The sequence below is a fragment of the Andrographis paniculata genome, unplaced genomic scaffold, assembly GCF_009805555.1.
Source record: "Andrographis paniculata isolate CXL003 unplaced genomic scaffold, ASM980555v1 Contig71END, whole genome shotgun sequence".
In the NCBI taxonomy this organism is placed as follows: domain Eukaryota; kingdom Viridiplantae; phylum Streptophyta; class Magnoliopsida; order Lamiales; family Acanthaceae; genus Andrographis; species Andrographis paniculata.
The window spans coordinates 1933409-1943204 of NW_026137608.1; the positions used below are offsets into that span (position 1 = coordinate 1933409).

General features: G+C 34.9%; 2 protein-coding genes across 2 annotated transcripts; both read left to right on the forward strand.

Moving 5' to 3' along the window:
• The first annotated feature begins 529 nt into the window (after positions 1-529).
• Positions 530-3276, forward strand: LOC127265055 (secoisolariciresinol dehydrogenase-like). The gene is made up of 2 exons (XM_051294721.1): positions 530-645; positions 2335-3276. The coding sequence occupies exons 1-2, from the start codon at positions 605-607 to the stop codon at positions 3122-3124; spliced, it is 831 nt and encodes a 276-aa protein (XP_051150678.1). The 5' UTR covers positions 530-604; the 3' UTR covers positions 3125-3276.
• Positions 3277-4329: 1053 nt separating this feature from the next.
• On the forward strand, positions 4330-7141 carry LOC127264798 (uncharacterized). Its single transcript, XM_051294342.1, has 5 exons — positions 4330-5254; positions 5404-5511; positions 5796-6406; positions 6489-6549; positions 6633-7141. Exons 1-5 carry the CDS (start codon positions 4330-4332, stop codon positions 7139-7141), a joined length of 2214 nt encoding a protein of 737 aa, XP_051150299.1.
• The last annotated feature ends 2655 nt before the right edge of the window (positions 7142-9796 follow it).

Consider the following 9796-nt stretch of genomic DNA (forward strand, 5'->3'; position numbering starts at 1 on the left):
TGTTGTATCTTGTGACGAGTACTATTCTATCCATCTGTCTGTAAATTTAATTATGGATGAAAAAAAGGGTTAGTGATGAAAAAATTCCGCTGCAAATGTAAGTACCTCCAGAAGGTGAAATGACTTGCCTTCCTTGTGAGGGTGAGCTGATGGAAATGATTGATTAGGAATTACTTCAAGAAAATAGAGTGTCAAATCGAAGCTAAGCACATTTTTGTGGGGACATGTTGGATTATGAATAAAAATGGGTATGTGTCAGTTTGATCCAAAATGAATACCTGAAGAGCCCAACCAAAGAGAGAAGAAGGAGGAAAATGTAAGAAATTTCTGGATAAATGAGGTTAAGCAATATTGGGAGCTACGTTATTTTGAATAATATAATGAAGTGTATTAACGAAGGATAATATAATTAAAAGACAGAAATGTAACGTAACATGGCCTGCCCGCCCTTGGATCGCAGTCCGTCAAGATTCTTTTTTATCATTAAATACATATGTAGTATATAATAATCCACCCACTGTCTGTCTGTGTGTGTGTGGAAAGGCAGAAGATATTAAACAAGAAGAAGGAGAAGATCTGAATATATGCTTAAACAGCTAATTCCATGGCAGCTGCTTCGTCTTCACTTGCTTCTGCACTTAAAAGGTAAATCTAATTATTCATTCCTTTACAAACTAGTTCTAGTTGTTCTCATCTAATAACCCTCCCATCCCTATTATCACTCTAATTATTCATTCCTTCATTTGCTTTAAGATCCATCTTTATTATCGAAAGTTTTGTTGTTTCTCTCAGCATCATCATCTTCATATCATCAATTATCCACTTGTTTACTACGGATTAATTAATTAAGAAAATATGTTTATATATAAAGAGCTAGAAAAAAAAAAAACGCATTATTTGATCGATTTGCATTTCAAGTTTTTATAATTTAATTTTTATTAAAATACTTATTAACTTGAGTAATCATATTTACAACTTTTTTAAAATTCAAAATGCAACATAATTCAAACAAAGACTTTGAAGTTTTAATTTTAATTTTGATTCAAATAGTATTTTGATATAATTTTGTATATAAAAAAAGTATCTATTTTATCGAAAAACATAAAAGATATTGAATAAACTTGAAATTAGTTTGAAATCTTAACCAAATCTGGTTCAACGCTCCTTGCAAAAATCAAGTAGCTAGGCAATGCATAGGGAGAAATACTATTAAATCCTCTCATATTTCTCGTTTTAGAAGATGCAATTATTTATTACTCCATTTGTCCACAATATTTAGCCTATTTTGATACCGCACAGACATTTAGAAAAATAAATAATTTACTAAAATAGTAGAAAAAGTAAAAATATAGTTAGTATATTTTGAAAATTTAGTTAATAATTAAATAGAAAGAAAGAGGAAAGGTAATAAAGCCACTGGTATTTATTTTAGATAACTGTTTAATAAAGGGTAATAAGTAAATATTAATTTTTTGACTTTTTCAAATATAGTAATAGAGTAAATTTAAAGGATAGACTAAGAAAATGAGAATAATTTTGAGGTACTAACTGAGTATTTTTTTATGTATTTTTTATATTTAAATTTAAAATTGTAATTCATATTTACTGTAAATTATTATATAATTGTTTATATGTATAATTTTGTATTGATATTTATAGCTAATTGATTGTAATTATTATAAAATAAAAATGTTTATTTTTTAGAGTCAATTTTGAATTTGAATATTGAATAGTAAAATATAAACTAATTATTTAATGTGATGTAAATAGATGTTGATAAAATACTATACAAAATTAATTTTTTTATATTATAAAAAATAAAAATACTATACTGATTTGATATATTTTATGGAAATTTTTTAATAAATAATAAAAAATATAAAAAAACTCGAACAAAAAAATTGATAATAATTATATGTAATTGTTATAAATTTGATATCAAGAATTATTTTGTTAAAAAATACTTCAAATTATTTTAAATAGTTTCTATAATCATACAACAAAAACTAAATAATATATTTGAATCTCTGCTATAGTATTTAATTTAGTAATATAGTAATACAGAATACTATTGTGAAATAAATATATAAAAATAGTAAAATGTTATTCGTTACTTATAAACTAATAAATTATATAAAATAAAATACATATGAAAACGAAAAAAAAAATAAAACAATTGACTCTACAGATCTAGAAGATTAGATTAAAATGAATTATGTAGTGATGATTTTGTAAAAATAATGAATTTTACTATAACTTTTTTAAAAATAAAATGTAGTATCATTGAAGATGTTCTATCACTCCCTCTTCCTATCTCTCTCTCTATATACATAGACTTCAAGGAAAAGTAGCTCTTATAACCGGAGGAGCTTGCGGGATAGGAGAATACTCAGCTAAACTCTTTGCCAAACATGGAGCTAAAGTTGTAATAGCAGACATCCAAGATGATCTTGCCCATTCAGTCGTCACTGCCATCGGCCACTCCGATTCGACATTCATCCATTGCGACGTATCTAATGAGGACCACATCAAGAATGCAGTGGATACAGCAATTTCCAAATATGGAAAGCTAGACATAATGTTCAACAATGCCGCCATTGGCAATCCCGAGCCCCGGATAATTGACAACGACAAAGCAGACTTCGAGCGTGTCATGAGAGTTAATGTCACAGGTGTCTTCCTAGGGATGAAGCACGCAGCCCGCGTGATGATCCCGACACGTAGTGGTTCCATCATTACTACTGCCAGCGCCGTATCGCGTGTTGCGGGTGCTTCCACACATGCATACACGTGCTCAAAACACGGGGTTGTGGGGCTTACAAAAAATGTCGCAATTGAGCTCGGAGAATTCGGAATTAGGGTGAATTGTATATCGCCGTTTGGAGTTGCTACGCCGTCGGTGATGAAATATATGAGGATTGACAATAAACAAGCCTTAGAGGAGTTTTTTAGCTCCAAAGGAAATCTCAAAGGGGCGATTTTGAATGAAGAAGATGTAGCCAATGCTGCACTATTTTTGGCGAGTGACGAAGCTAAGTATATAAGTGGAGAAAATTTATTTATTGATGGGGGTTTTACCAATTGCAATGCTTCAATGCAAATTTTCGAACACGGGGAGTTTTGATATTATTTTTTGTTTTTCTATTTTATAAACTCAAAGGTACATATAGTTGCATTTGTAATTTCTTTCGTCTCTCTTCATTTTATGAATATTGCATGCATATTTGATCAAGTTAAGGTTTTATTTTAGTTGAATATCACACTAGAGCTAGGTTTTATTTTAGTTGAATATCACACTAGAGCTTGTTAGAGCTTTCTATAAACATCAAAATACGGGTTTTTTCAAATTGATTCAACTCATCTTTGTTAACAAGCTACTCCTCTTGGGCCGCACAGGTGATGGGCTTGGCCCAAATTTCTGGATCTGATCCATATATATATATATATATATATATCTTTAATACATACACACACTTTCACTCTCACTTCACATCTTCCTCGTTGTGCCCTAGTACGAATCCATATTCACTTCTCTCCCATACACTTTCGCCTCTCACACACAGTGCACTATTCACCATCATCTTCGACTTCATTCATTCACTCGCATCCACACACAGTGCACAACGAACTACTTCATCTTCATAACTCACTCTTCCATACGCTTTTCGTTCACTTGTGCACTTTTACACACGGTTATTTGAATCGCTTCACTACGCCTCATCTCATTCACACTAGAATCGATCTCCATATCGATTTGCTCTTCATTTGTCTTGCTTGACTACTCTCACATTGTTTTTGCTAGTTTTCTATCACTTCGTCTCTCTCCGCATGTTGTTGGTTCAATTTGGAATGGCTTAAGGCTGTGTGATTCTGGTGAACGAGAATAAAAGGAAAGCACCAAAGAGGCAATCGATACTACTGGATTGCTATATATATTGGTTGTATTGTTAAACCTTCAGTTTGTTCTTCTCTCTTATTCAACTGTTAAGGTTTGTAAGTGTTCCGGTGTGAACACGGTGCTTTCCTCAACTGTTGATTCATGTGTTTATTGTTATGACTTTGATCCTTTGAGATCGTGGCGTACATTTTCTATTGAACGCCTTTTTCTATTCACCAGACTTTTACTCTATAAATGAGATTTGAGATTTGGAGTATAGGTGTTCCTAACTCCTCATAATAAAAGTGTTTGTTTCTCATTTTTTAGTTTGTTATCATGGTATCAAAGCAAGGTTAACTTCTATTATATCTCTCTGTGTTTGCAGGCATTACTGTGTTACTACTTGAAGTTAGAAGAAGAATCAGTAAGTTGCTCTTTTTTGTTTGTTCTCGATGGGTGAACCCAACAGACTTACATCTGGTACGTCTAATAACCTTCCGCTGGTTATTACTAATCACTATGATCCAATGTATGTTCATCCTTCAGACTATGCAAATGCTTCTTTAATCTCATGTGTGCTTACTGGTTGTGAAAATTTTGTGATTTGGAACAAAGCTATGACAATTGCTCTAAAAAGTAAGAATAAACTTAAGTTTGTCGAAGGCAAGGTTCCTATGCCTTCAGATCCTGAGTTAGCTGAAAAATGGAGTATGTGTAATGCTCTAATCATGTCCTGGTTATTAAATTCTGTTGATAAATCAATCTATAGAACTCTTGTTTTTTATGAGACAACTTCTGAAATGTGGAATGACATCAAGAATACCTATGAAAGTAGTAGTGGAGCTAGTATATATGCAGTTTTGAAAGAAATTGCTAATTGCAAACAAGGAAATGACAATGTAAACACATATTACACCAATCTGAAACAGTTGTGGGATCATGCAGCATCTATTAAGGATGTAGAGCGTTGTGTGTATAGTGCTAAAGCTTATTTTGATAGGTATGAGCAAACTCAACATTTAGTTCAGTTTCTCATGGGACTAAGTGATAGATTCTTTGTCGTTAGAAGCACAATACTTGCTATGAGTCCACCTCCATCAGTCAAAGAAGCTTTTAATATAGTAAGTCAAGAGGAGTCTCACAAAAAAATCTGTGGTGATACTATTTTGTCTAAAAACACTGGTCCATTCATTGCAAAAAGATCAATAAAATCTAATGCAAAGAATCCAAACCTCAAATGCTCACATTGTGGAAGAACTGGTCACTTGATTGAAAGATGCTATCAGCTTATTGGCTATCCAGATAAGAAACAAGGCTTTAAGATTAACAAATCTGCCACTGCATCTGTCAACAGTTCATCTGTTGAAAATGTGGATGGTGATACTTGCTTAACCTCTACAAAATTGTCTCTAACTTTTGATGTTTGTGATGAATTAATCAGGCTTTTGGAAGAAAAAAAGGGGACTGATTCTCCTCGGTTCAACATGGTTGAACTGGTGGTTGGATTGTTGACTCTGGTGCAACAGATCATATGGTATCAAATAGAGGTCTTCTTTTTTATGTTGAACTTGTTAAAAATGGACCTATACATGTCGTCTTACCTACTGGTAAGACTATTTCTGTAGCTGAGTCAGGTAAGGTGCACTTGAGTGAAAGGATTACTCTAGAGAATGTGTTGGTTGTTCCTGAGTTTACTTTAAACCTTCTTTCTGTCAGCAGACTTACCTCCATATGAGATATGACTGTGAATTTTTTAAAACATGCTTGTGTAATCCAAAATACTGTGGATGGTAGTGTTCTAGGTTATGCTAAGATGTCTGGGGGGTTGTATAGGTTTGACAGTCCTCACTTTCATTCTGAATTGTTCTGCTCTAATGTTGGAGCAAGTGACAATCATGCTTGTGGCATTCCCGTCTAGGACATTCTTCAGTTGAAGTGTCAAATCTTCTTAGATCTGAACTTGGTCTGTCAAGTGTTCCTGGCTTCATTTGTGATGTTTGTCATAGAGCAAAACAGACCAGAACTCCATTTCCTCTTAGTACTCACAAATCAAAAGCTATGTTTGAGCTTATCCATGGTGATGTATGGGGACCCTATCATGTTGAAACCAGAAATGGTTTCAAACGCTTCCTTACCCTTGTTGATGATTTCTCGCGTGCTACTTGGGTTTTCATGTTAAAAAGTAAATCTGAAGTGTTTACTTGCTTGAAGGAATTCTTTGTGTTAATAAAAAATCAGTTTGATAAAACAGTAAAAATCTTTAGATCTGATAATGGAACTGAATTTGTGAATTCCTATGTTACTGATATCTTTAAAAGATCTGGGATAGTTCATCAAACATCTTTTGTTTATAGTCCTCAACAAAATGGAGTTGTTGAGCGTAAACATAGGCATATTCTTAACGTTGCTAGCGCCCTCATGTTTCAAAGCAATTGTCCTCCCAACTTCTGGGGGGACAACGTGCTTGCTGCTGTGCATATAATAAATAGGCTTCCCACCCCTCTCCTTGGTAGGAAAAGTCCTTACCAAGTAATCCATGGAAGAAAGCCAGATCTGAACATCATGAAGGTGTTCGGGTGTCTGTGCTATATTACAAATCTGAATCCTTCAGATAAATTCCAACCAAGGGCATCTCGGTGTTGCTTCATTGGTTATGCTGAGAATTAAAAAGGGTATAAAGTTCTTGATCTTGAAACTTATACAATATTAGTCTCATGTGATATTGTCTTTCATGAATCAATGTTTCCCTTTCAAGCTATTGAGGAAACAAGTAACTCCCACACTTCTCCTCATAAAGTTGTGCATCCCATTGGTGCCTATGATGATTTTCTTGAAGTTTGTAAAGGCAATCTTCAGGGCACACCTTTGGATGAGATCCAAGATATCTCTCTGGATCAACAACCAGGTGTTACTCTTGATGGCAACACAAATCACCCTCCTGAACCAACTGTTGTGACAGAAAATTGTGATTTAACTTCTGAGGTCTATCCCAATACACGCCAGTCGAGCAGAAAGCGTCATTTACCCTCTTATCTTCATGATTATCAACTTTCCATAGGAAGTGCCACTGTCAAGTATCCTTCAAGTGATGTCTGTCATCTCCCAGATGATTTGTCTAGAGAAAGTCTTTGTTTGCTGGCAAATTTAGATAAAGTTGTCGAACCCCAAAATGTCAAGGAAACGATCCTCAATCCAAAGTGGAAAGAGGCTATGGATCTTGAAATGAAAGCACTTATTGATAATAAAACATGGGTTTTGTCTTAGTTACCCAAGGATAGAAAACTAGTGGGATGTAAGTGGGTATTTAAAGTTAAGTACAATTATGATGGTACGATTGAGAGATACAAAGTTAGGTTGGTTGCAAAAGGGTTCAGTCAAAAAGAGGGACTAAATTCTCGTGAAACCTTTTCTCCGGTAGTCAAGATGCCCACCGTTTGTTGTGTTTTGTCTGTTGCTGTCAGTCGAGGTTGGGAAATATTTCAACTAGATGTTAATAATGGTTTCTTGCATGGGGATCTCTTAGAAACAGTTTACATGACACCCCCAGAGGGGTATCCAGAACTGTTTGAAGATAAACACTGTCTTTTAAAGAAATCTTTGTATGGCTTAAAGCAAGCCCCAAGGCATTGGAATGAAAAATTGAAATCTGCGATGCTTGAATTTGGCTTTAAGCAATCCTTGCATGATTATTCTCTCTTTGTGAAAGAAGAGCACTGTCTAATTGTTATAGCTTTAGTCTACGTTGACGATATTCTAGTGACAGGAAATGATGTTGATAACATTATTGGGTTTAAGAACTTTCTGAACAAAAAATTCAAAATTAAAGATTTGGGTGATCTTAATTACTTCTTGGGTATAAAGGCTATTAGGTGTGGCAAGGGAATCATTTTCTCTCAAAGAAAATATGCTCTTGAGTTAATCTCTGAGTTTGGCCTGTTAGGGTGTAAACCCTCATTGATTCCCATAGAACAACATCTGAAACTTGACAATATAAGATGTGAATCTGATCCTGCATTGTCAAATTCTGTTGTTTACCAACAATTGGTTGGAAAACTGATTTATCTAACCTTAACTAGGCCTGGCATTGCTTTTACAGTGCAAATTTTAAGTCAGTTTATGCACAATCCCAAATAATCTCATATGCGTGCTGCGCTTAAGGTCTTGAAATACTTAAAAAGGTGTCCAAGACAAGGGATTTTGTTTTCCAAAAATACTAACCTGTCTCTTAAAGCATACTGTGATTCGGATTGGGCTTCCTGCCCAATCTCAAGAAAGTCTGTAACCGGCTTCTGTGTGTTTCTTGGAGATTCTTTAATCTTCTTTAAGAGTAACAAACAATCTACTGTGTCGTGGTCTTCAGCTGAGGCTGAGTATAGAGCTATGGCTCAAACATGTGCCGAGATAACGTGGATTCTTGGTATCCTTCGTGATTTACATGTTTCTCATAAAACAGCCGTTGAGTTATTCTGTGATAACACAACTGACTTGCAAATTACCACTAACCCGGTGTTCCATGAGAGAACTAAACACATCGAGGTTGACTGTCACATGGTAAGGGACTATATAACCAAGGGGATCATCTCGACTCACTTTGCTCCTTCCAATGAACAGCGTGCTGATTTGCTCACAAAGAGTCTCGACAGTAAGTCACTTTCTTATCTCTGTATCTTAATAACATGTTTGATCTTTTTCAGGTTGTTAATGACGACCCTACGAGTAAAGGGGGTGTTAACAAGCTACTCCTCTTGGGCAGTACAGGTGATGGGCTTGGCCCAAATTTCTGGATCTCATCCATATATATCTATATCTATATCTTTAATACATACACACACTTTCACTCTCACTTCACATCTTCCTCGTTATGCCCTAGTACAAATCCATATTCACTTCTCTCCCATACACTTTCGCCTCTCACACACAGTGCACTATTCACCATCATCTTCGACTTCATTCATTCACTCGCATCCACACACAGTGCACAGCGAACTACTTCATCTTCATAACTCACTCTTCCATACACTGTTTGTTCACTTGTGCACTTTTACACGCGGTTATTTGAATCCCTTCACTACGCCTCATCTCATTCGCACTAGAATCGATCTTCGTATCGATTTGCTCTTCATTCGTCTTGCTTGACTACTCTCACATTGTTTTTGCTAGTTTTCTATCACTTCGTCTCTCTCCGTAGGTTGTTGGTTCAATTTGGAATGGCTTAAGGCTGTGTGATTCTGGTGAACAAGAATAAAAGGAAAGCACCAAAGAAGCAATCGATACTACTGGATTGCTACATATATTGGTTGTATTGTTAAACCTTCAGTTTGTTCTTCTCTCTTATTCAACTGTTAAGGTTTGTAAGTGTTCCGGTGTGAACACGGTGCTTTCCTCAACTGTTGATTCATGTGTTGATTGTTATGACTTTGATCCTTTGAGATCGTGGCGTACATTTTCTATTGAACGCCTTTTTCTGTTCACCAGACTTTTACTCTATAAATGAGATTTGAGATTTGGAGTATAGGTGTTCCTAACTCCTCATAATAGAAGTGTTTGTTTCTCATTTTTTAGTTTGTTATCAATCTTGCAGAGCATTAATCCACTATTCACCCTTTAAGGCTTTTTTTAACTATTTTTGTCTCAAACATAGACACTACACAATTCATGCTAGATAATTCTTGATTTATTTACCTCGGGTTAGATATCCACTATGAGGGTCACCAATTACATCATTAATAGGATGTTATATCGTATTTCGGATCCTAAACATCTCACTTCTCCATCGGATTTGTTGTCATCACGTTGTTCACTGGTTGCAATGACATCGGAAGAATTATTACTTTTAAACTAGTAAAGATAGATTGAACTCTATGTTATATCTTATTGAACAATCTGATGGTTGAGCATTATGTGTTTAGGAGGGAGGAG

Excerpts from the sequence above, each read along its gene's own strand:
- LOC127265055 (XM_051294721.1), top strand. The coding sequence starts at position 605 with ATGGCAGCTGCTTCGTCTTCACTTGCTTCTGCACTTAAAAG. Across the intron at positions 646-2,334 it reads CTTGCTTCTGCACTTAAAAG|ACTTCAAGGAAAAGTAGCTC; the intron begins GTAAATCTAATT and ends CTATATACATAG.
- LOC127264798 (XM_051294342.1), top strand. The coding sequence starts at position 4,330 with ATGGGTGAACCCAACAGACTTACATCTGGTACGTCTAATAACCTTCCG. Across the intron at positions 6,407-6,488 it reads GTAGGAAAAGTCCTTACCAA|ATAAATTCCAACCAAGGGCA; the intron begins GTAATCCATGGA and ends TGAATCCTTCAG. Across the intron at positions 6,550-6,632 it reads TATGCTGAGAATTAAAAAGG|CTATTGAGGAAACAAGTAAC; the intron begins GTATAAAGTTCT and ends TTCCCTTTCAAG.